At 45.2% G+C, this 25,868-nt stretch overlaps 1 protein-coding gene across 1 annotated transcript; it reads right to left on the bottom strand.

Annotated features, from left to right (window-relative positions):
• Positions 1–167: 167 nt before the first annotated feature.
• Positions 168–25,482, bottom strand: Ccnf (cyclin F). The gene is made up of 17 exons (XM_003478486.5): positions 25,331–25,482; positions 23,943–24,097; positions 22,597–22,703; positions 21,257–21,324; positions 19,027–19,220; positions 18,615–18,668; positions 17,689–17,793; positions 17,306–17,383; positions 13,761–13,912; positions 11,369–11,533; positions 8,815–8,938; positions 8,281–8,461; positions 7,675–7,762; positions 5,250–5,349; positions 5,013–5,137; positions 3,297–3,466; positions 168–2,589 (listed from the first exon to the last, which is right to left on the bottom strand). The coding sequence occupies exons 1-17, from the start codon at positions 25,344–25,346 to the stop codon at positions 2,135–2,137; spliced, it is 2,337 nt and encodes a 778-aa protein (XP_003478534.1). The 5' UTR covers positions 25,347–25,482; the 3' UTR covers positions 168–2,134.
• Between the last annotated feature and the right edge of the window lie 386 nt (positions 25,483–25,868).

Raw genomic sequence — 25,868 nt, 5'->3', positions numbered from 1 at the left:
GAGATCCCACAGTAGAATCAAGTGCTCTCAGGTTTCCCTGGAGTGCTTTCCTCCTATAGGTGCAGGCTGGGAGAAAGCAGAGAATTAAGTCCATCTGGAGTAGAAATCTTGTTCACAGAGACCATAGACAAGACTCAAGACAGTTAAGTGATGAGTTATCACCAGTGTGCAACTGTCAATACATTTAATCCTCACAACACCCCTGTGAGGTAGGTATTATTGCCCCATCTTACAGATGAGGAACAGGCTCACATACACCCAGGGGAAGTCAGGACAGGTCTACAATTCCATTACCTGGGGCCTCATCCCCACCATGCCCCAGCCAGGGTATTTTTTTGTTTGTTGATTGGTTGGTTTTTTAAACATTTTTGAGATAGAGTTTCAGCATGCAGTTCAGGCTGGCCTTGAGCTCACTTTGGTATCCCAGGCTGGTCTCAAACTTTCAATGATCCTCCTGCCTCAGCTTCCTGAGTGCTGGGATGTTAGGTGTGCACCACCACACCTGACTTGGTTAGAATTTTCTTACAGTAGCAAAGACAGTTGCCATGGACACAGTCACATACACACAAGCACAAAGCAAAGTGAACACTGAGTCAACTTCCCCCCTTCCCTGTATGTCCCTGGTTCAAAAGCATTTAGCCACTGGTTCTTTGTTACATTCAAGAGGAAATAAGAGTGCACCCTAGCAGAGCTGATGTATTTGTGACTGACCTTCCAGACTCCCCAGGCAGTGTTTGGGGTGCTTCCTATAAGGCTCACAAGCCAAGGGTTAATGCATAGTAGGCAAATGCTTTACCACTAAACTATATCCCCAGCCCTGTCTCTTGTGAGGCAGTGATCCAGCTCCACAAAAGGAAAGGCAGATCTGCTTTGTTCCCCACAGAATTCACAGTAGATCTACAGTTGGATTCAGTCAAAGGCAAATCTTCTGGCTGCTCTTCTGTCTCTTGCTCACCTCAGATATTACAGATGACTTGAATTTTTTCTGGCTAACCTCTGGGAAAAACCTTTTTGCATAAAAAGTGCTAGGATAAGCAGGGCAAGGTAGTACATACCTGTAATCCCAACACTCTGGGAAGTTGATGCAGGAGGATTACAAATTCAGGCCCAGCCTGAGCAACTTAGTGACACTTTGTAAAAATAAAAAAATTCAAAAGAGTTACGAATGTAGCTCAGTGGGGACTCTGGGTTCAATCCCAGTATTGAAAACAAACAAAAACAAAACAAAACAAAACAAAAAAAACCAGAGAAACAAAAACAAAACACCCCAAACAAATAAACAAAAGTAGAAACAAGGTACCAGGATAGCATGGAAAGGCTGTCAGATTTTCTTTTTTTAGTTGAGCCTAAATAATGCTGACCATCTCTTGCTTTTTTTTTTCATCTCTTGCTTTAATACCTCTATTTTAAATGTTAACTTTGTTCTCATGTTTAAAGAAATCTAGAAATGGGAAAAAAATGGCCCAGAAATTCAGTGCAAAGAAAAATGTCATATGAATACCACAGAGACACAGACAAACACTGTGGAAGAGGGACAGAGTATGCCAGAGGGAGGGAATGTGGTTCCCACATCTGGTAGTCATGGCACAGTCCACACAGATGTCTAAGGACACAGGTACCCTTGCCATGAGGCTGACTGTCCAGAGAGGAGTAGATATCTGATGCAGGCCAACGTGGCTGAGTGTACAGCATTGAATACCTGCTGAGATCCAAAACCAGGGAGATGCCAGCCAGGAACTCAAGCTGTGGCAGGATACCTGGACCACATGCATTGTGTGTGTGAACGCTGTCAGCTTCTGGCATGGAGCTCTGTGAAGCTGAGAAGACCAGAACAAATACAGGTTTAATTTTCAAGACAGTGGGACACAGGAAGTACAGAGAGGTGGGTTTCACTTGGCATGGTATGACTAGTTTGAGGCATAATTTTCCTAAGAGTTGATTTTTCACATTGATAAGACTTTCTGAGGGCTTGCACAGGAATCCCTTGGAGAAACTCCATACCCACAAGTTACCCTCTGTTCTGTGGATCCCCCCCAGATCTATACAGTTCTCACCTGTGGTATCTCTACCCATCCTAGCAGAACAGCAGCCCTCCTTGGTAAACATTCACTGCAACAGACACACTAACACACAGTCACAGCTTCAGGAAGCCCAAGTTCATGTCCTCATCACTGTGAGTAGATAGATTCTGTCGTTTCACTTGTCGCTGGGGAAGAGTACTCTCTGGGGGGGTTGGGGGACGACACTGTAAACATGGCTTCTTGGCCTGATGGTGGCAAGGATGTGTGTTGGAGTCGCTGCCCAGGGACAGCACTGAGGTAGATTGTGGAGGGTCCCCTGAGCTGCCATCCACAGAGTTTGTGGGACTTGTGCTACTGACAGAGGAGTACCCTGAGGTCATGATGTCCTTGCCAGGCTTCCTCTTGCAGAGAATCGGCCTGGGCCCTGGCGTTGGAGGTGTCTGAGTGCCTGGCGTCTGGCATCCCTCATCCTCTGGGCAGGCCTCCTCATCACTTGATTCCTGGCAGCAGTGCTGTTCTGGGTTTAGGTAGACCACAGTGACATCGAGGACACCATTGGGAGCTGTCACTGTGGGAAATGTTGGAATGGCAGAGGTCATGCCACAGCCCAAGCATCAGAGGTAACCCTCTCTGCCCAGTTAGGATGTGGGTAGACCAGACTGTGGCTTACAGCCAAGACAATATACAGCCTCCTGCACCTGGTCAAATATCCCTTACTTGGCCGTGGTCCCTTCTATCACTCAGTTGAAACTGAGGAAGATATGCTTCTCATTGTAGGAGGGCAGTGGAAGGGGGCAACTGGCTATGTAACTTACTCTCCCTGAGTAGACACAAAATGAAGCAACTGGAAAAGGCTAAAGAATCTGCCCAAGGTGGAGTTTGTTTTTTAGGACACTGGGGATAGGACTCCTCCAGTCTAAAGGGGGTGGTGAGGAGCTTATGTAAAATGTGTGGATACAACTCAACAATCCTCTAGAAAGATCTAATTAGGAACTCCAGCTAGGGTCCCTGTCCCTCCCTGTCCTAAGAGGGCCTTCCAGCAACACAGACCCAGCTGGAACTGGACACAGGTCTCCCTGTGAAGTGGCAGTAATCCCCATTCCCACCCTAAGGGCTAGAATCTAAGGGGGTCTACTCTCACACCTCTGGGTTGGGACAAGATCTCCTAGGTGAGGGTATAGTACCAATTGGCTAAGGCCAGACCTCAATTGCTGGGTGCAGGAGACACTCAGTAGAAGGCACCTCCTATGCAATGTCCTTCTGCTATACACTCACCGTCACCCTCCTTCTCGCCCTCACTCTCCTGGTCACCATCATAACCAGAGCAGCAGTCCAGACTCCAGTCGAGGAAGCTGCCCAGCAATGTCTCCTCTTGGCTGGACAGCTCAGCAGTGGGTGTGGTGACAAAGCTGCCTCGGTCCTCCTGAATACTGTTCTCCCGCTTTCTGTGATGTAGGGAAAGCCAGGAAGCTCCAGTTAAACACTGGCCTCAAACATCTGCTTACCCCAGGGCCCTCCCATGTGCTCTGGAAGAATGTGCTAGGTAGAGAATGCCAGTGAAGCTAGAACTAGTGTGGGCCTGGAGGCGGGCTTTGACTGGGTGTCAACTCTGCCTTAACCTAGTCAGCTAGAAGGACTTAGGCCAGTCATCCTCCAGGGTGTGGTCACAGAAGATGTAGGCAATGCTGGGACTGTCCCCAAGGAGTGCTGGGCCCTCTGCCACCTGGAATCAGGGCTGAAGCTGGAGTATGGGCCTGTTTTTAGGAGAAGCCACCATTGCTGCTGAGCCTTTCTGCTTCCTGAGTTTGGGGATGGAAAGTTACCTCAGTATACCCTCAGTATACAAGGTCCCTTTAAATGACTGATAGTACTATGGGGTCTGCTGGGAAGCAGTTTAACACAGTGAGACTAGGTATGGGGTAGGGCCAAGAATTCCACCTGCCAAGGTATAGATGTATGTCTGTCTGGTCTTCCCCTGTGGGTGACCCCATCCATGCATAGTCAGGTTATCATCTGCAGAGTAGGACATAAGTGGTGGTCTTCTCAGGTGGACTCACATCACCCATATTCAACCTTGTGGCAATGCTATGGTGAATCATGGGAGTGGCTTGGGCTGTTTATCAGCTGCTTCTTTGGGGCATCCCTGGACTTCAAGGGTCTATGACCAGGGGTGTATTCCCCACCCACTCATGGAAGTAGACCTGCCTGGCCCTGATGTAGCAAGAATGTCTCAACTATGCAGTGACCCCTCTCAGGAAGCTAGGGGCACAGAAGGTGCTGAGGAGTTACAGAGGAAGAGTCAGCAGCACAGAGAAGGTCCTGTCCATCTGGGCTTTGCAGAATCAACAGGAATTCTTCAGATGGAAAATGTGGGGAGGAACAGTTACTCCAGGAAATACAGTGAGAGCAGAGATGAGAGAGATGGGAATGGGAGATGGAGGCAGGAAGATTACCATGAGTTCAAAGACAGCTTGGGCTATGTAGTGAGTCTAAGGCCAATCTGAACTATATAGTGAGACATTACTCCATACCACACCACAATCCTCCCCTCAGCCCCCCAAAAAGAAAAAGAGCACATGTGATAGGAATAAGCAGGAATACACACAGGAAAAGAGGGAGGACACAAGAGGAAGGAGAGAAGTTAATCAGGCTGCAACTCAAGTGTTAGGAGTGACAGCAGCCTCCATGGAGGAAACTGCCTCGGGATAGCACAGGCAAGGCCAGGGCCTAAGTCAGGATCCACTGTGCTCAGAACCATTTTCCCTCAAAGGGAACCAGGATAAAGCAAAAGGGACAGGCACCTCTGAAAAAGGAGAGCTGAAGGCAGTGGAGCTCAAGAATACATCCAGGGTCAAGCTGCCTGGGATCAAGAGCAGTTCACCCATGTGGAACTCAGACAGCTGAGGCATCAGTGAAAGAATCCAGCCCTTGGCTGCAGCACTACCCTGCACACCCACAGAGTGGCCCTGGGGGTAGCGGTGGGGTACTCACCGCTTTGTTCTCCTCTCAGAGGGAGAGCTGAGGAAAGGGCAGATCTCCCCTGAACTGAGGAAAGATGCAGGCTCTGGGCTTTCTTTTACTCCCAGTGCTGTACACAACTGGCTGTAGCTCAGCACCTAGGGAAGCCAGAAACAGCAAGAGGGAAGAGGCATTGTGGGTGAGGCTGAAGAACCCTGATCCCACCCTGCACCCCACTCAGACACCCCGGGGCCAGGGAGGGGGAGGTACCTCTTCTTGGTTGATTTCCTCATAACGCTTGTCCTCAAATCGTTGCTTCACAGCAGTCAGAGAGACTTGCCGGTAGTCCTTGGGGGCGTCGTCATGGAAGCTGGAAATGGACACAGAGGTAGACATGTGAGGCACCCCAACCCAGTTTTAGTTTGCTCCCTCAAGTGGAGGGGACGAGCTTTCAAAACCTGCCCTACGATGAGGACACAAAATGGTGTAGTCAGTCTGGAAAGTATTTTGGCAGTGCATCAAGCAGTTAGACAGTATCCATATGATCCAGTCATTCCACTCCTAGGAGTTTACACCTAAGAAATGAAAACACAGTCCACACAGAAACTCACAGCAGACCATTCATAGCATCACCATGCACAATAGCCAGAAGGTGGAAACAACATACAACATACATACATCAGTGGCTGAGTGGATTAAAAAAACGTGGTCCATTCACACAGCAGTTAAAAAAAATGAAGGTTTGATATACATGGAAAACATGATGCTCAGTAAGAGAAGCTAGATACAAAAGGCTACTTACCATATGGCTACATTTATATACACTGTCCAGAACAGACAAATTCAGAGACAAAAAGCGCAGTAAATGGTTGCCAAGAGCTGAGGGAATTGGGTAGAATTGGAAGGTAATATCTAAGAAGTTTCTTTGGGGGTGGTAAGAATGTTCTAAAATTGGTTGTGATTCCATTCTTACAAGTCGAGGGTAAAAAAATAAATAAATAAAATTGGTTGTGATGACCGTGCAACTTTGTGAATACACTAAAGGCCGATTAAGTTGTGCAATTTATTTATTTTTAAATCTTTTTTGAAACAAGGTGTCTCTATGCAGTTCAGGTTGGCCCTGAGCTCACTTTGTAGCCCAGGCTGGTCTCAAACTTGCAACAATCCTCCTGCTTCAGCCTCCTGAGTGCTGGGATTACAAGAGTGTGCCACCAGCCAGCTCAAATTGTGCAATTTTTTAAAAAAACTATTCTAAAAAAAAAAGGAAGAAAGTCTTAGTTCTGCTGAGCTTAGTGGTATACTCTTGTAATCCCAACACTTGGGATGCTGAGACAGGAGGACCACTGCAAGTTCAAGGCCAGCCTAAACTACATAGCAAGACTGTGTCTCAGAAAAACAAAAAGCTGACTTTATAAATAAACGTTCTCAACTGTGATACTAAATCTTGAATGTCAACATAACTAGTTTGAGGAACACCTGGAGTGCACATCTGGTGTACTGACAGGAGCAGATCCTACAGCGTATAAGTGTAAAGAGTGTCAAGTGTCACACATAAAAGCTGCCAGGCTGCAGGGATAAAGAAGCAGAAATAGGCTGGTCCTGGCCTCTGCCAGTATGACTAGGCCTCAACCACCAACCACCAAATACAACATGAAGGGGAATGCTCAACCAGGCTAATGAGGGCAATTGGCTTAGACACCGTGGCAAGGTGATCTGGGCTGGGGTAAAGATCAAGAGTTAGATGTGGTCTAAATCTAGAAGTGGTTAAGTCTCCTTGGGGGAGAATTTGAGGAGCAACAGGAAGCCCGAACTACTTGGTCTCTCAGGATGGCGTAGGGGATAGGAAAACCAGACTGAGGCAGGGTGTCCTGCAGGAGAAAGCGGTAGGATTTGGAAGGAAGGCCCAAGGGAATGAGGGGAGCTGAGAAATGGAGAAGCAAGTTGTAAGCAAAGTTCAAGAGAAATTAAGGAGCCAGTAATAGCCAGATGCAAACTCAGCCCATATGTCCCAAACCAACAGTACTGTTGATCTGCACAAACTGCCCCCCTTTGCCTTAGTACTTTCTTTAGGGGAACCCTGGTCTTCCCAAATACCAGTATCCTCCACCAAGTTTCTTCTTCTTTTAGGTCCTTTACAACCTGACACCTTGTCTAGGATGTATTCTGGCCTTTCAGCACTCCCACAAGAAGATAAGGTGGGAGGACAAGGAGGCAGCAGGACACGGAGGTTTGGAGCACAAGCATGAGCAAGTGGGGTGGGCAGCAGACAGGCACAGATGGCGCTTAGCAGTGAGGGTCTGCTTGCCTGCTGGCTTCTACTTCCTCAATTAGAAGCTCCATGTGAAAAACGTGTGAAATTCTGTGAACTGTGACAAAAATATATGAAGCATGGCCCTGAAATTTTAAAAAGACAACTTGAAAGATGTTTCTTGTATGAAATTCACCGAGGAAAGATCTGTGCACTGAGAGCTATCACATGAAGACACAAAGGGCTGAATGGAACTTGAGCCTGTGCCTGGCAAGATCTGACCAGAGCGCACATTTCTTTACAGATCTACTTTTTTTTTTTTTTTTTTTTTAAATGTCTTGGGGGTTGAAAAACCCTACTGAGCTACACCTCTAGACTTTTACTTTGCAGGGGGTGGGAGGGTGGATTACAGGTATACATCACCTTGACTTGCTGTCTCAGACTTACCACTTTTTATGTAGGTTCAAGACACAGGGCATAAGGTCTTCACAGGAGAACCCAGTGAGGTCCCACAGTTGAGTGGTCCAGGGCTGTGCTAGGGAGCAAAGCAGGCCAGGAATGCAATGGTTGTCTGACCAGTCCCACTCCATGAATCTGTAGGTTATGTTCTGGGATCTCAAAGTTGCAGTTCTTTAAAATGGCTTTGACAAGTCCCAAAATAGAACATGCATATTGTAAAAAATTTGGAAAATACTTAAACTAGCACCATCTCCATCTCCCATCTCCCAATCCTAGGCTGCCTTTGGCCCATTTTGAAGGGATGAGCACTTTCTTTTACCGCCTATAATACTAAGGCTTGAACCTAGGACCTTCACATTGAGTTATATCCCTAGTCCTTTTGAAAATTTTAGTTTTAGACATGGTCTCAGTAAATCACTGTTGCTCAGGCTGGACTCAAACTTATAATCCACTCATCTCAGCCTCTTAGAAGTGCTGGGATTACAGTCAAATGCCACTATGTGTAGGATACAAATTTCTTGTTGCCCCACCACCCTTCTCCTGTTTGGAGACTTTCCTTGCCACCAGCAATCCCCTAGAGGGGCCACTCCTTACTCTGCCCATGCATCACTCTGGCCAGTAGCAGAGCCGCAGAGGCCAAGTGGGCTGGGGTGTAGGCAGACAGGCTGGTGTGCAGTAGGGAGAGCTCACAGAGGAAGCTGCACAGGTGTTGAGTTCTGGGTGCCATGGGGACCAGTGTCAGCAGGACTTCTTTGTAATCAACCACAGTGGGGATCTGGATAAAAGGAGAAGGTAGATGTGGGCTTGTTTCCACTAACGACACAACAAGCAACAGCCCAGCAGGTACTTGGTCCTCATTCAGGGTATCAAGGTATGTGATGATGCACTGCAGCCATGGATTCTTGCTTATGGCTTTGGACATGGCACAGACAGCTGACCTTGGGTCACTACAGGATCTTCCAGAGCAGAAAAGCTGGATGTCTTCTTACTCCCCCCAAGATCGATGCAGGAAGACAAAAGAAACCCCCACTGGGCAGGGAATTTAGCTCAGTGGCATAAGTGCCTATCTGGCAAGCGTTAGGTCATGAGTTTAATCCCTGGGACCAAAAAGAAGAAACCCCCACTTACTCGAATCTTCCCTTCCAGGGCAGAGATGATCTCTCCCATCATTCGCACCAAGTCCTCATACTTATAGGTGTTGTCTGTGAGCCACACAGCCTCTCGAATTGTCAAGATGTCTTTACTGATGAACCTGGAGCATGGAGATGGGGTCTTAGCTCCAAGTCCATCTCCTTAGGCAGGATACAAATTGGGCAGCCCAGGGCTCTAGGGAGGCCTCAAGGTAAGGAAAGCACTGTGACTTTGAGCTTTAGTACCAAAGAGAGGTTATACAATGAACTTAGCTGTCTGTGGTCAATAAGAAACCTTAAAAAGAGTGATGGTCAGAAGATGCTGAAAAGAAAAGATTTGAGCCTGGACAGAGGCAGAGTGGGAAGAAATGGCTATTGATCAGACACACACCTATCTCTGCAAAAGACTCCATGAATGACTCTGTCTTTCAGTTTTCCTAATGACTTTAGAGACAAGGATTTGCTTTTTTTTTCTTTTTTTGAGACAGGGTTTTGCTATGTAGTGCACGCTGGCCTTGAACTTACAGTGATCTTCCTACCTCAGCTTCCTGAATGCTGGGACTACATGCATGTGCCACCACACCTGACTTTTCTGTTTTTTGGTGCTACCAGAGATCAAACCCAAGACCTTGCATGCATTAGACAAATTGTCTACTATTAAATGGTACTCCTAGACTATACTTTAATTTTTGAGTGCAGTACTGAGGATTGAACACAGGGCTTTATATATGTTAAGTGAGTACTCCATAACTGAGATACAACTCCAGCCCTTCAAAAAATTTTTTTTATTTTGATGTCAGGAGTCATACCCCATGTCTGTAACTAGCACTTGGTAGGCTAAGGCAAGAGAATTACAAGTTCAAGCCTAGCCTGGATAACTCAGCAAAATCCTGTCTCAAAAATTTGTTTTAAATTTTGAGGTAGGGTCTTGATAATTGCCCAGGCTAGTCTTGAACTTTTTATTTCCAGGCTCAAATTCTTTGTATCACCCTATTTTTTGACAGTGTCTATCAGTTAGAGTATAAACAATTTAAACTCAAAGATAAGTGAGCCATTGGACCCAAGATTTGGAGATGAAGGGCCTAGGTGTTATCTGAAAGTCTGTATGCAACATGGCAGCTGGCCACAGGAATTCTGATTGTCCTTGAGATAGGGGGTGCCTGGGACACTACTATCTGACAGTACCAACCATCATGGAACATCCTACTCCTCCAGAGGCCTTTAAGATGATCTCCCTGGTGAGAATGAATCATGGCCAGTTTATCTGCTACTTGTCTGGGTCTCTAGAGTTTGCATATTTTATCATTGCCTTGATAGGTCAGAAAGGACAAGGAATAGAGCTCCCAGCACAAAGGTAACACATGCCCCAAAGAGGGGATGTCTAAGGTGGAGATGGGGGATATGGGCGAGTGAAGATAGGTGTAGTGCTACCTTGAGAGCAGAGCTGCACATCTCAGCCTTTAAAACCATTTCCAGAAGTTACAATCTGTTTGTCTGCAGCCCAGTAACTGGGTCTGAGAATGCGATGATGTAACTGTGCTGTTACATGCAGGGAGGCAGCAGCCTCACCTGTTCAACAGCATCTCCAGTCAGAACACCTGGTATGGTGCTGGAAGACCTGGGTGCTGGAAGGGGGCTCTGGGTATGGCAGGGTCTGTTCACTGACCTTAAATTCCTCATTCCCTTCTGTGTTACTATGCTTCTTTGAGCTGGCACAGAGTCGTCCAGAGGGGTTACAGTTTCTGTTTTGGCTAGACATGGCAACTGTGACTAAATTGCTTAGGAAAGTGGATGCAGCAGCTTTGGCACATCGTGGGGAAAAAGGCAGCCATTGGGAGGTGGCAGAGAGCGAGATGGGAACCACAGTTCCTTCATGACTTCTGGAAATAAAATATCCCAGTGACCTTAGATCCTTTGTCTACTATGCAAGACAGAAATAAATCTCTGTAGTTAACATCACTGCCAAGTACAGCCAAACCTACTGCTTACTCACTAAGCCTCCCTGCCAAGGTTAGTGCTTCTGGAATGTACTTCCTACTGGAAGTGTTGGCTTATGCTGGTTTAGCAAAACTAGAAAACTCCAACCTCAGAGACAGTTTTCTCTGTGGACTCGTTTTTTGTTTGTTTTTCTGATATTTTTGGTACTAGAAATTGAACTCTGAACTTTGCACTTGCTAGGCAGGCAAGTGCAAAGCTGCTGAGCTGTATCTCTGGCTCTTCTCTGAAGACCAAAGAGGAGAAACACAGTTAACTGTGTCCCTCCTTGGCACCATCCCCTCAGGAGCCAGGGAAAGTGTAGTTCAGACTGCACCTGTTTGAGTTCATGCTCTGAGATTTGAAACCATATATTGAGATAAGCTGCCTCGACACAAGTACCTGCATAATGGCCACACAAAGAGTCAATTCTGCTATCCCCACCTGTGAGCTAGATGGGATCCTTAAGATTTATTTCCCTTACAAACTAGCCACTAGCACAGCAAGGACAGTGACTTCCAAGAAGAGCCGACACATTCAAACATGAGCCCTGCTGGCTGGACCAATAGGCCTCTCACCGAGTACAGATAACCATGCAGGCGATGCCCAGCAGCTGGAGCTTGTACCGGGGCACCAGCCTCCTCCTTAGGTACCGGTCCACACACTCCACTGTCAGATGAAGGCACAGGCTCGTAAAGTCCTTCATAGTGGCAACTTCTACCAGCCAGTCAACCAGAATGTACCTGTGGAAAGAATGCCACCCAGGTTACTTAAAACATTCATTCATTCATTTTCCAGTTTCCAACCAGATTTTACTGGTACATTTTAGGTATATATAATGATCAAGTGAATCATAGAGAATTTATACCTGTATGATACAACTTGATTCTTTTTTTTCCCATTTCCCTATCCTCCCTTACCCCCTCATTTGTAACAGCATTCTGCAAGAAATCAAAGAGCCAAAAATCCCACTACAGCAAGCACTGAGACCCTGGACTAGAGTGCTGCTGGTCTAACTCAGCAACCTGACTGATACCTGAGGACTGACAGATGTGGTTCCTCTCTACCAGAGGGCTAAACCCAAGGATCTGGGCCACAAACAACCAAGAGAATGCTGCAAGAATATTCAAATATGGTTAACATCTTTCTGAACAAAGGGGACACTTTCCTTAAAAGCAGGGAGAAAAAAGAATAGTGATAATGAAAGACTCTGCAGGAGACAAGAGAGACAGGGTCCAGGGTAGAAGATAGAAGTATATTCAGAAGTGGTGGGAAGGAAGGAGATAGCATAAGTGAGGGACTGATAGGTGAGTGGGGTCAGACAAGCCTCTACTTATTCCTAAGAGGAAAAGCATGCAAGATTGTGTGTGTGTTTAAACCTGCCAGGACTCTGAACAGCCTAAGGAGCTTAATAATCTGACTTCTCAATCAGACTACTTTATTTTATTTTTGGTACCAGGGATCAAACTCATGACCTCACATTTGCCAGGCAGGTGCTTATGCCACTGAGCTATATATCCCCGGCCCGATCAAACTACTTTAAAATGGTTAAATTTATGCTTAAATCTGAGCCAGGTGTGGTGGCTCACACCTGTAATCCCAGCACTTGGGAGGCTGAGGCAGGAGGATCCTTGCAAATTCGAGACCAGTATGAGCTACAAAGTGAGCTCAAGGTGAGCCTGAACTACACAGCGAGACCCTGTCTCAAAAAAAAAAAAACACACACTAAAAAAATTTATGCTTAAACCCTACATGGACATAAACAAATAACTGGGGATTAAACCCAGAGCCTTTGCACTGAGCTATATCCCCAGTCCATTTTTTTATTTTTTAATTTTGAGAAGCGATCTTACTAAAAAATTACTAAATTCACTAGACTTGGTTCAAGCTTAGATTTTCCTGACTTGGGACTTTTGGAATTATAGATTTGTGCTATCATGCCTGGCTATGAATAACAATTTTAAAAACAATTAAAACATCAAAAAAAAAAAATGAACAAACTGCAGACTAAGAGAACTAGATGGCATTATTCCTTTTAATTGAAGAGGTGAGACAGATGGGGGCCAGATGGGAGGATTTCCAATTACACACCCAGGATGCAAGGGGACTCCGGTTGTGGGCATTACCATGGGAGCAGAGGTGTCAGAATACAAGTATATGTGTGTAAGAAATCAGAACTCTTACAGGGACAATCATTTTTAAAAAAATAAATGCTAACTGCTCTGTTTACTATAAGTTTATTAGGTGCTAGGCAGTATTTTCTTGGAGCCACAGGCTATGCAATATAAATCCAAAACATATTTGATATCTCATGTGCAAGTTTAAAAAATTCATTCACATTTTCCATTTTACTCTTTAACATGTTCTGTGATTTAGTGTGAAACTGTTTTCTGCTAACCTTGGAGCCCCTGCAGGAAGATGCAGATCACACCAAGTGTCATAGCAGATATTATAGGGGACAGAGCTTCCCAGGTCCAGCCGGGACTAGTCAGTCACTGAGTTTCACAAAGCATACTGATGCTTGTAAAGATAAGCTGTTACGAAAAATGTTGTAGGGTCTTAGGGTTAGTAACTCAACCTGTACAAGACTGTGGAATTAATTTCAAGCCCCCCATTCCCACAAAAATGTAGTGTTTCACCATCAGAAACTGAGCGTAAGCATTCCATCATTTTTGAAAGAATGCTTTAAGGTGTTCTATGGCTTAAAAAAGATAATGTGGCAAGGATATTGATTCCTCAGAGTCCTGAACACTTAGTCATTACTGGTTTTAGACATGCACACACAAGAATGGAGGAATCCTACTAAGTTGTTAGTGAAATATCACACTGCCCTCCGAAGGTGACTTAGGTATTGCTCTGCCACAGCTTTGGACCCTTGGGCTTATTCTTTTGCTGTATTAGAGACAGAACCCACGGCTGGCCTCCCACTTGCACCATGCTGGGCTACCTTCTGGTTCTTGAATGTCTCACCTCATTGTGTCGTTGAGTCCTTTCTGCACAGAGAAGACCTGCTGCTTATTGACAGCTTGGGAGGCCTGGAACAACTGGCAGACTACCTCACTGCAGGCTTTTGCTTCTAGTCCAAGCTGGTTTCCATTTGCACAGGCTTTGGCTAAAGCCAACTGAGAACAAAAAGACATGAGATCGTCTACTTCCAAAAGGAAGAACACTTCAGGTAGAAAACACAAGTGTACATACTTGCCTACTTAAGCTTTCTCAACCTTCTGGAACAGTATGGCTAATATTTTTTTGAATAAGTAATATAGCACATGATAAATTTTTTAAAGGAATGAAAGGAGGATGAGTTGTCTTCTCGCCCTAGTACAGGTTCTCGGGGAATTTAAGTCTTCTGCTCACATTGTGAATAACTTGTTACTGTCCAAGTCCAGTGTGAAAGTAAGACACTCCAGGGAAGGATGTACCACAAAGTAGAAAGAGCTAGGTGGGAGGCAGGTATGGTGACACATGCCTGTAATTTCAGCTGCTGGGAAGGTTAAGGCAGGAAGACCTCAAGTTTGAGGCCAGCTTGGGGAACTGACCCTGTTTCAAAGTAAGAAGGGTAAGGATGTAGCTTAGTAGTAAAGCTCTTGCCTAGCACATGCTATGCACTGGATTTGATTCCCAGCATCACAAAATAAAACCAAGAACAACAACAAAAAAGAACTGGCTGGGAGCTCAGATTATCTAGCTTTAAAATCTGGACACAAGAGAGACATGGTGGTACATGTGTGTAATCCCAGCACTTGGGAAGCTCAGGTAAGAGGAATGCCACATGTTTAAGGCCAGCCTGGGCTACAAGGTGAGTTCAAGGCCAGCCTGAATAACATAGTGAAGCCTTGTGCCAAAAAAACAAAAGCAAAGGCCAGGCATGATGGTGTATGTAGATAATCCTAGCACTCAGGAGGCTGAGGCAGGAGAATCATTGTGAGTGGGAGGCCAGTCTAGGTTACATAATGAGTTCAAGGCCAGCTTCAACTATATAGAGAGACTATGTCTAAAAAGGAAAACAAACAAACAGAACAAAACAAAACAAAAAAAAACAACAAAGCAACAACCAAAAAACCACACCACCCCAAACCAAACCACAAACTGGACCTGTGTGCGACCACAGGCAAACTGGAAACCTCTCCAGTTTCCTTTTGCATGAAATGGTACGTGATAGACCTTTGGGCCAACACTTGCACTCACCTGCCAAGCAACCTTTAAGACAGGTGGTCACTGTCAACCATTTTTATACATTTTCTTCTACATTTATGTATAACACATATATACTACCATATATGTGCTATATGCACATATGTACATTTACATGCATCTGGATCCACTTACATACTTATCTTCTCTTTGCCTAACAATAACATAAGTTTTCTATAGATAATTAAACATCTACAGGCACCTTAAACATTTAGAGGCATATTCCATCTATCTTCCCACTAAGGGTATTTTTGTTGCTCATCTTTTGTTATGTTATTACCCAGGGAGTCCACAGGAAAAGGCTTTGCTATACCCACTGAGTGCTTTCTGAAAGCCTTGTGCTGATTTCTATACCACTCACAGACCAGCAAAAATTTATCATTAAAATATATTTTAGTGATATATTTTATCTTCACCAGCAAAAAGTATATATATTTTAATTATGTATTTTATCTTCATCAGCAAAAGTTTATCATTAAAAATATATATTGTCAAGAATTATTAGGGCCGGGGTTTAGCTCAGTGGCATAAGTGCCTTCTTAGGAAATGTGAGGTTGTGAATTCAATCCCCTGTACCCCCCCCCTGCCCCCCGCAAAAAAACTTAGCTATCTTCGCAAAAAAAACACAAAGAAAATCAATTAGCTAATGTAATCAACTCCAAATATCTCATTTAAAGGTGAGTTGTTTCTATTTTGTTTTTTGGGTTTTGTTTTTTTTTTTTTTTTTTTTTGGTACCAGGAATCAAACTCAGGACCTTGTAGGCACTTGCGCTGCTGAGCCATGTCTTTTTGAGACAGTGTTTAACTATGCAGTTTGGGCTGGTCTTGACTTCATTCTATAGCCCAGGACGGCCTTGAACCCTCAGTGATGCTCCTGCATCAGTCAGCCTCCTACAAGTGCTGGGATAACAGGTATGTACCACCACACCCAACTTTTTTGAGACAAGGTCTTGCTATGTATTTGAGGCTGACTTTGAACTCATTGTGTAACTCAGGCTGGCCTCAAACTTGCAGTGATCCATTTGCTTCAGCCTCCTGAGGGCTACGATTTTAGATGCATACCACTACACCTGGCTTTGCTCTGCTTTTTAACCAGTTGTATTTATTTCTCCTTTTTTTGAGAATCTATCAAGGCCCTCTGATTATTCGTGAGGCTCTTAATTATTACTGATTACTTTCAGCTTGCTAGAAGTACACTTCTTGTAAATGTAGTATTCCTTGTAAATCTTTTTGGATAGGAATACAGAAGTTTTTATGACACATATATTAACTATTTGTTCTTTTTTTTTTTTTTTCTTTTTGAGACAAGGTTTCATTATGCAGTTCAGGCAGGCCTTGAATTCATTTTGTAGCACAGACTGTCCTTGAACTTGCAATGATCCTTCTCTCTCAGCTTCCCGAGTACTAGGCTTACAGGCATGCACCACCATACCCAATCATCTATTGATTTATGATTTCTTCCCTAGCATGTTAATCTAGATGACTTTCTATCACACTTCTAGTTCACACTTCTACCAGTCTCCTTCATCATGTTTTGCAAGACAGAGGGATGCTTACTTATTTGTCCTGAAGCTTCTTTGCAGGTGCGAAGGGAGATGGTCTGATAAAGGAGAACAACAAATCCTTGATTTCCTAGCTAAATGACTTCAGCAGGGCTAGCTGCTCACAAGAACAGTAAAGCACTTCATGTGCCTCTGCTTTCTGATAGCTTGGACTTTCACTGTCAGGACAAGCATTATCTATAGGACAACTTTTTTTTTCTTTTTGATACAAGGTCCCACTATGCAGTTCAGACTGACCTTGAAGTAGCCCACGCTGGTCTCAAACTTACAATGATCCTGTTGCCCCAGCTTCCTGAGTGCTAGGATTATAGATGTGTGCCACCATGCCCAGTTATAGGAGAACTTTCGAGAGTGGTGGAATACATTCTGGCAGCAGGTATACCCCATTAGCACAAGCAAGACTGGCCATGAGCAGAAATGAATGAGGCACTTCTGAGGTCTTCTCCCTGCATACTGAAGAGCTAAACTCCTTTAAGATTCAGCTCCAGGTGGGCACATGCCTGTAATCCCAGTACTCGGGAGGCAGAGGCAGGAAAATTGTTGCAAATCTGAGGCCAGTTTGTACCACATAGTGAATTCAAGGCTAATATAAACTACATAGCAAGACCCTGTCTTCCCCCTGCCTAAAAAAAAAAGCAAAGAAGTAAAAGATTAAACTCCAGCCCTGGACCAATCTCATCACATTCCTCAGTCTCCTTTTTTAAGCCCAGGTAGTCCTACCCCAAAGTTTTAAGAAGAAAGGCCAGTTTCCCTTGTCACCTGTGCTTCCCAGCAGCCTTTGGCAGCGTAGTCCCTGAGTTTCCGGAAGCTATGAAGGCAACGTCCAGGATCTGACATCTGTCAACAAGAAAAAGTTGCCTTTATAGTTTTGTGTCGTCAGACGAATTCAGAAATGACCTATGGAGTCCTTAAATGTCCCCTCTTCCATCCCCAGAAGGTGCCTGACCGCACTGGGTCCCTAGCGTTTATCTCCAAACAATGGTGGGCATTTTGAGGATACTGACAGCAGCCTGCTGTCCAGTAGCTTCCAGAAGCTGTGAGAGGATCCTTCCTTTTGCTAAGAGTCGCATCCCAAGGGCAGTTTTGAGACTGTGCCTTTGGCCAACATGATTCCTCCTCTCCCCAAACCTTGGTCCACTCACATCTGTCTTTCTGTCACTTTCCCAGAGGAGGTACGAGCTGGCCAAACATCCCTGATGAGCAGACTCTTCAAACAGGTCACGGGCCTGCCTCTTTTTCTCTTCATCCTAGAGCAAGGTGAAACACAGCTGGTTTTCTTATCTTTGTCTCAACGTTTAATTCATTCTACCAGTCTCCTTCATCCCTCCTCCCACATTCCTAAGCAATCAAACTCTCTGTGATAACTGACATGTTAACTAAATCAAATTAGAAATGACTTCTCTAAAGATACACCACTTGACAACCAAGGAAGAGTGCAGACTCGGACCTCCGGCCTCAGGGACTCTGCTTTTTGTGGAGATTCATGTATGGGTTTGGCTTGCAGATTCCCTCATTCCACTCTGGGTCACGGAAAGCCTGTCCTTCATTCTTGCTACCAAAGGAAATGCCCTGAGCCTGGACAGTACAATTGGTCTCTGGGCTCTCCTCCACCTCCTCATTCTCCCATAGGATTCCTTTCTTGAGAAGTTATGATCTTCTCTAAAGCTACTGCAGAGTGGGTTCATTGTGGTCATAAAGCTTAATAAAATATAAAGAGTAGATAATCCAATCCCCTAGCAGATGAAGTCCATTATTAATAGAGCTATCACACAAACATGTCAGCACTATCTGCTCAGTTTCTGCTAGCTTTGCTCTGCTATGCCTCTTTCCAAACATGTCCCATCTAATTCTCACAACTATTCAAGAATCAGGTCACATAACCTCCACTCTCTGGTAGTGATGATGGAACCAGGATTCACTGCCCAGCCTCTTGTGGCCACTCAGGGCAGGGTTTTGTGTTTGCATTGACCTTTGATGCCTCCCACTGCTTCTCATATGCTTCCTGGATCCCAGCCAGAATGTATCAAACCAGGCAAAAATTCCAAGTGCAGGGAACAACTTGACTAACCTCAAAAAGATTTAGTACTCTTCCTAAGCAATGCAGTATGGATGCTCTATGAGTCTAAAAGAAAGAAAAAACAAACAAGTGTTAAGTTCCAGGACAGAACTGCTGGGGGGCACCTTCCCCACCCCTGTAGCCCCTCAATCCTGCATGAATAAAACCATGCCCTGATATCAGACTTTAGCTCTGGCTGCTTTATGGGGCCTCAGTCCCAAGTTTCTAGTTGCCAACACATTCAACAAAAATTCTGCCATCCTCTCCAGGCCCCAATCTTTCCATTACATCTATACTTGATGTTCTACACCCTATTTCCTCTGGGTTCCAACTTTACATGGTAAAAAGGGTCTACCCAAGGGTTTTCCTATGTCCCCAGACGTTGTGGCGGGCCTCGCAGATGCTACCCCTCACCAGGACTTACTCTCTGTAGCTGACACTCTGCCCTGAGACTCTCATGGACCACAGCCTTGCAACAGCTTCCAGACACAGACCAAGGCGGGCGGATGAAAAGCCAGATAAAAGGCGAGGTGCTCACATTCAGTCGCTCGGCCAGACTGAAGAAGCGAGAGGCCTTCAGGCCATTCACTTCTGCTCGGGCCTCATCAGACACAGACACTGCAGGACAGACAGAAGAGAACCCAGGGATGTCTTTGGGAGATGGGATCAAGAAAGTTCCCCAATTTTCTGGACAGTCTAAAAGCTCAAACCCACTATGAAAAGTTGCTCATGTTTTAGGAAAGAAAAGTCCTCTAGGTTAGGGAATCTTTCCTTTCTTCCCCTGTTTAAGTCTATCTGGGTTCAGGTTGTCTTTGTGATCACAGGCTCTGCTGTAGTCCTTCTGGAAGCATGGATTCTAACATCAAGGGAAGGTGCTCCCCACAAAGCCAGTCCCATCTTTCTTCCTGCAGGAAACTGCTGCCTGACCCCCAGCTAATGGGGTAATGGAGAGTGGGTCTTTTAGGGATCAAAAGGTTCTAAAATTAGGTAAGTTTAATGGATATATAACTCTGTAAATATATTAAAAACTACTGGAAAACAGACAAGGGGGGCATATGCTGATAATCTCAGTTCCTTGCAATGCTGAGGTAGGAAATTCAGAAGTTCAAGACCAAGCTGGGCAACCTAGTTAGACCCAAAAAATACAATAACCAAAAACCCAATACCACGAAAAGTCCATTAAACTGTAAACTGTAGTAACATGAATGAAATCTGAGAATTGCCATCTGATGAAAGCATGGGCACAGGATCTTATCTCTCCTGGCCCTGAAGGAGAGGGCTGCTCAAGGGCTCCATCACTTGCACAAATCTTGTCAGCTATTCAAGAGCAAGGCATATCTCTAGGAAGGAATCAGATTTTTTTTTTGTCTTTTTCCTTTTTATCAGTACCAGGGATCAAACTCACAACTGCCTGCTTGAAAGGCAGGCGCTTATGCTGCTGAGCTAAATCCCCAGCCCCTAAGGAACCAGATTTTTAAGACTTTTTTTTGACAGTACTGAGGATTGAATCCAAGATACTCTACTATTGAGCAATATCCCACTCCCTATCACTTTTTGAGACAAGATTTGCCTGGGCTGGTCTTGAACTTTCAGTACTCTTGCCTCAGCCTCCCTAGTAGCTGGGAATAAAGTACCCAAATAACATTAAAGTTTTTCCTCCGGTGTGATACTAGGCATTGAACCTAGGGCTCCAAGCATGCTATGGAAACACTCTTGGCACTGAGCTACATTCCCCAGCCCAAGATATCAGATCTTTCAGAGGCAAGAAAATGGAAGGCTATAATCCAATCATCATATGCATTCGAATCTGAGCTAACACGACTGTGGACTCATTTCTTTCTTTTTTTTTTTTTTTTTTTTTTTTTTTTTGTCTTTTTCCTTTTTATCGGTACCGGGGATTGAACTCACAACTGCCTGCTTTCAAGGCAGGCGCTTATGCCGCTGAGCTAAATCCCCAGCCCCTGGACTCATTTCTTGAGGTGCTGAGCAGATAAGCAGGAGAGCCTTCACAAGGATCTCTCGAAGAGCACCTAGCCTTTGGGTGCAGAGGAATCTAACCATGAGACTGGCTTTGACCTGCCTTCTACATTGAACCACAGTTTCTTATATTTCTGATTCCTATGGAATCAGGCATGTACCTCTGCCTCAAAGTTCCACAGACCACAGACCACAGAAAAGCCATGTCTACAGGTGGACCTCAGTGTTAGACTGAAGGTGGGAGCCCAGCTTGTCCAAGTAGCTCCCATTCTGAGATTCTATTCAATCTTAGGATTTGCTAAAACAAGAGATGACTCTCTGGGAACTATGGTCAAAATATTGATGGATTTCCCCTCACAAAGCATCTCATGGCATAAGCTATCATGAGGTGACAGTAAAGCAGACCATCAGATATAGCACGAAGAGTTACCTAAATAGCTCATAAAGCTGAGCATGACAGCACACACCTGTAATGCTAGCACTTAGGAGGATGAGGCAAGAGGACTACTATAAATTTGAGGCCAGCCTGGGTTATATAAGAGAATTCAATATCAGCCTAAACTACATAGCAAGACCCTGACTCTAAAATCTCAATTGCTCATACTGGGTACACATCTCAAAAAGGTCAAAGGCAGGTTCTTGTGTAAAGTGTCAATAGTAAGGGGGTTGTGACTTACGGCCTTCATTGTAGAGGTAGGCTATGCCAAGCTTCACGGCAGCTTCAAAATTTCCCTTTTCAGCAGCCCTAAAACATTAAGAACACAAACATCAGGATTTAATGCCATAAAGGTTATATACCAAAGCATTGGAAGCTGGGATATTTGTTTTATGAATTGAAAAAAATCTTCATGCAACAGAACTATCAGTTATCCATTACATTTTTTTTTTTTTTTTTTTTTTGTCTTTTTCGTTTTTATTGGTACCAGGGATCGAACTCACGATTGCCTGCTTGTAAGGCAGGCACTTATGCCACTGAGCTAAATCCCCAGCCCCCTATCCATTACATTCTATGACTTGAATAAACCTTGAAAATATGCTCTGTGAAAGAAGCCAGTTCCATATAGTATCATCCCATTTACACAACATATCTAGAATAGATAAATCCAGAGACAAAATAAATTGAGGGTTGTCTAGGGCTTCAAGAGTTATGTGGAAAATGTACATGCAAGGGGCAGGTAGTGACAGTCACAAGTACAAGATTTCTCTTGAATGCTAAGGATGTTCTAAAATTAGTGGTGATATTTGCATAATTTGAATATACTAAAAAAAATCACTATAAATGAGGTACCTATTTGGTGCATAGATTATATTTCTAAGAAATATGCATATTTTATCCAGAAGCAGTTCAAGTACAGGCACAGCAAAATGGTCACAGTACACTTCTAGGAGCTACCTAGATCTCTGGCAGCTCAAGTGGATGAGGCCCAAGCAAACTATAGTTAGAAAGATTCCTTCCTGAATTATGTTTTCTCAGTTTGGTAAATGAGAAGGCACAAACTGAACCCCCTGGTTCCAAGAGCAGGCTCTAGAACCATTAGTGCTCTTGCTTAGTGGGCCTGGTTGTGGCCCTTGGGCTCATAGATTGCAGGCCTTGTATCCTCTCCAGCTTTCTCTTTGGGGAAATGACTCCAAGTGGGTGAGGCCACCCAGTGGGCGAAATGCAACAGGACTGTAAGCCTACTGTAGGAAAATTGGTGGTAAAAGAAAGCTGAGTAAAGCTTCCACTGGCAAGTGACTCACATTTGAGTCAAGGGGAATAGGCAACAGCCCAAGGGAGACCTTCTAAAAGCATAACAGGCACGGCGGAACGGTGATAACATGGGCTGCTGGATGGGGTACGGTTATGGATTAGGTCTATAATCCTGGGTCACTCACTCCTGGGGATATGAGTGAATAACCTGGGAAACAGCAACAATAAAAGTTTCTGAATCAGGCTTTGGGGCACAGACAAAAGAGGGACGAAAGGCAGGGGAAAAAAAAAAAATCAAGCCATCTGTTTTTCAGAGTTCAGCGATACCTTTCGAAGAGCTTCAGGTTCTTTGGAGAAGGCCACAGCTCCTGGAAGCTAGCACTTGCCCAAACACTGGCATGGTTATCCACCAAGTACTTCAGTTGGGAGTTTACCTGCAAAGCAATGGAAACCAAGTGGGGATTACTGAAAGACTGCTCCCCAAACCCTGCTCCTAGAGGCTCTTGAAAATAGAACATCATAGATTCAGGGCATCTTGTCTCCTGCCCAACCTCAAGCAGTAAAATATTCAGTCTCCATATATCAAAGACAGACATATATTGCATAGACAACACAGCTCAGAAAAGAATTTCTCCGAGGTTCTAAAAGGAGAAAGACAATGGTCCCAGAAGAAAAGAATAAGCATCTAGACTGAGAAAAAGTACAGTGGAACCTCTGCAAAGAATTGGGGAAACCAACTCTAAAAGGAAACAGGCAGGAGAGTGGTCTTGTGTTTCTCTGCCTAGGCCCTTGCTAGTGGGCACACTACCTGGAGTGTGGAGGTCACAGGGACTCAAGGAAAAAACTGACATCTGTGGTGGTAGCCTCAGGTAGGACCAGCAGCTGCTGCACAGGAAACACTCAGAATAGGACCCTGAGCACAGGTGAACATTTTAAATGACAAAAGTTGTCATTGTTATTGGGAATCAAGAACCTGATGAGTTCCATGAGTGTATCATAAATATAATGGAGGCAGTCTCGGGTGCCAGGAAATGGGTTCTTATTGGAGATTTCCTACCAATTTGGTGCATAACCCAGGATAAATCACCAAAGTGAGGGTGTGGTTCCAAAACAATTCCTCCAGTTCACTTCAGCATTGCATGTTACATGGGATTTATCCTCAAGAATTTTTTGCAATACATTTTTTTTGCTCTTTGAGACAGGGTCTCACTAGGTCCTAAGCAGGTCTCAAACTTGAAGTTCTCCTGATTCACCCTCCTAGATGATGGGAGTATAGGTGTGCACCACCATTCCCAGTCTATCATATGTCTTAAGGGACACAAACTTTACTGTCATAAAAGGATACTTTCTCAGGCTGGGGATTTAGCTCAGCGGCATAAACACCTGCCTGCCAAGCATGAGATCATGAGTTCAATCCCTGGTACCAAAAAACAAACAAACAAAGAAACAAACAAACAAACAAAAAAGGATACTTTCTCTGTTAAAATAAACACTATAATGAGTAAGTCAGCATGCTGTCCTATAATTAGAACATCTTCAATTATCTATCAACAATATCACCTTGTTTCCTTTGCCCTCTTTGTAGCTAAGGTTTTGTTGTGACATATAAGATTCTGAGGCCTTGATGATATAATCAATGCCAGCGCTGGTATTGCTTTCATCTGGTGACTTACAGCTCGGACAGCAAGGATGTCTCCAACAGAAAGCCACTTTAGAATATGAAAGAGCGCATCTTCTGGTAGACTCAAGATAGACAGGTTTTGGGGTCTCTTCCTTATTCTTCGCTTGGTAGGGTAACAGAAACACTTGGCACACCTACAGTGGATCACTTAAAAAAAAAAAAAAAAAAACTCAGAAGTCTTGGTGAAAACTTATACCTGAAAATGATTTAATGGTTACTACCCCTGTACCACAAAAGGAGCTGACTTGTCCCAAAGATTAAATAATGTATATGAACGTTGGAAGACATCATAATTTGTTCAGTATTTAATATTCATTGTGAAGAGCAGTTACCCGGTAACTTGGCTATTGGTAATTTTCTGATCCAGAGTCTACATGACAATCAAGAAGGGGGAAAATGCAGCCATTCTTAAGAAAACCCTTAAGATCCTGGCTGTTATCTTTGCTTCACATGATAAAAAAGCATAGTGTTCAATAATGCCGTACAAGCTTGAAGAATCTGCTTTTGGACCCCAATTAGGAGGGCTGGCCCTGCAAGAAAGCAAAGGACCTGGAGGCTCAATTCGGCAGATGTCAGGGCTGCACAGCCCCTGAGTTTCAGTGACCTTCTTTGTAAAAAGAGGAGTTGATGGCTACCCAGTAAGGCAGTGCAAATCCCAATGACAAGACCTAAACCCACAGAGGTGCCAACATTAAAGGTCAAGCCCTCTGCACTCAGCAAAGTGGTTCCAACTCCTCCAGCAGCCCCTTCCTCATTCTAGGCAGATAGATAGCTTTATCTCTTATTTCTTGGGAAAAAGAAAGTCCTCTGATAGGAACCTTGAGATCCTGTTTCTTCATCTACAAGTTGACGTCTTTTTGCTCATCTTTACTGTTCTGAGGAAAGTGACTGCTTTTCGGTCTATGTGAATCCCTTCCCAGGTTGTCCGAGGAGCTGCTTCCCTTCAATTTAGGTCTTCCTGCCAGCAAGGAAACGTACTTCAAAGCCAGACATAAACCCAGGGCGAAACATTTGCAAAGATTATACGGATGTTACCATAAAAATTTCCTCATTCCCTCGCTCTAGAACAGATAACAAGTGAATTGTATGTCTCGTGATCCAGCCCTCCAGCGCGCCAGGACCCCCAGATGTGATCGCTGGAGTGGGCATCTGGTGAGTGGCGCAGGGTGCATCCTCGCCACTTGTCCCGCAGGCACCTGACTCCACGAAGAAGTCACTATAGTTTGCTCTGCAGAATACCGGCAAGAAGAAGCCGTGGGCATTTAAATCAGGCTGGGCGTCCCGCACTGCCTTGCGCTGTGGTGGCAGAGGCCCGGGCCTAACTTCCACGGGCCTCGGCCCCACGCGACCTCACTCTGCTTGGGGCCTGCCGGTACTCACCGCCGCCGCTCCCCATCGCCGCGCTGCCAGTACCTCGGTGCAAACCCCCTTGCGAGTGCGCCCGCGCCCGCGCCCTCCTACAGCTCCAGCCCGCAGCCGCCAAACCCAGCGCAAGCGCAAACGCCGCCCGCCGCCCGCCCCCGCCTCGTTTTCAAATGATCTGGGCACTCCAGTTGGCCAGCCAAGGACCCCGCCCTCTGCCCCACCCACAAAGGCGTCTTATGATTGGGCGCACCAGGACGCGAATTCGAACGCGGGCCCTCGATTAGCCGAATCCCGGAGGCCGCCCTGCCTCCTAAACTACCGGGCTAGATCGGGGTGGGCGCACTGGCTGATTGCTCTGGGGGCAGGACCACGGAGGGAATTGCTTGGTGTCCTCCTGGTAAGGCCTGACGTGGGTGCCCCCTGCTTGCGCCAGCGGATCCTGGGCCCGACCCCCACCTCCGCCCGCGCAGCCGGTTCCCCCTGCCTCGTGCTTCCAGCGGAGTCACGTCCTAGAGGTCCAGGCGTGGACTGCGTCGTGCAGAGTTTGAGGCTG

This window comes from Cavia porcellus, unplaced genomic scaffold, assembly GCF_034190915.1.
Source record: "Cavia porcellus strain 051 isolate PalLab524CR breed Dunkin Hartley unplaced genomic scaffold, mCavPor4.1 scaffold_16, whole genome shotgun sequence".
NCBI lineage: Eukaryota > Metazoa > Chordata > Mammalia > Rodentia > Caviidae > Cavia > Cavia porcellus.
Note: the sequence above shows the minus strand (reverse complement) of the source record. Positions and strands in the feature narration are given on the sequence as shown.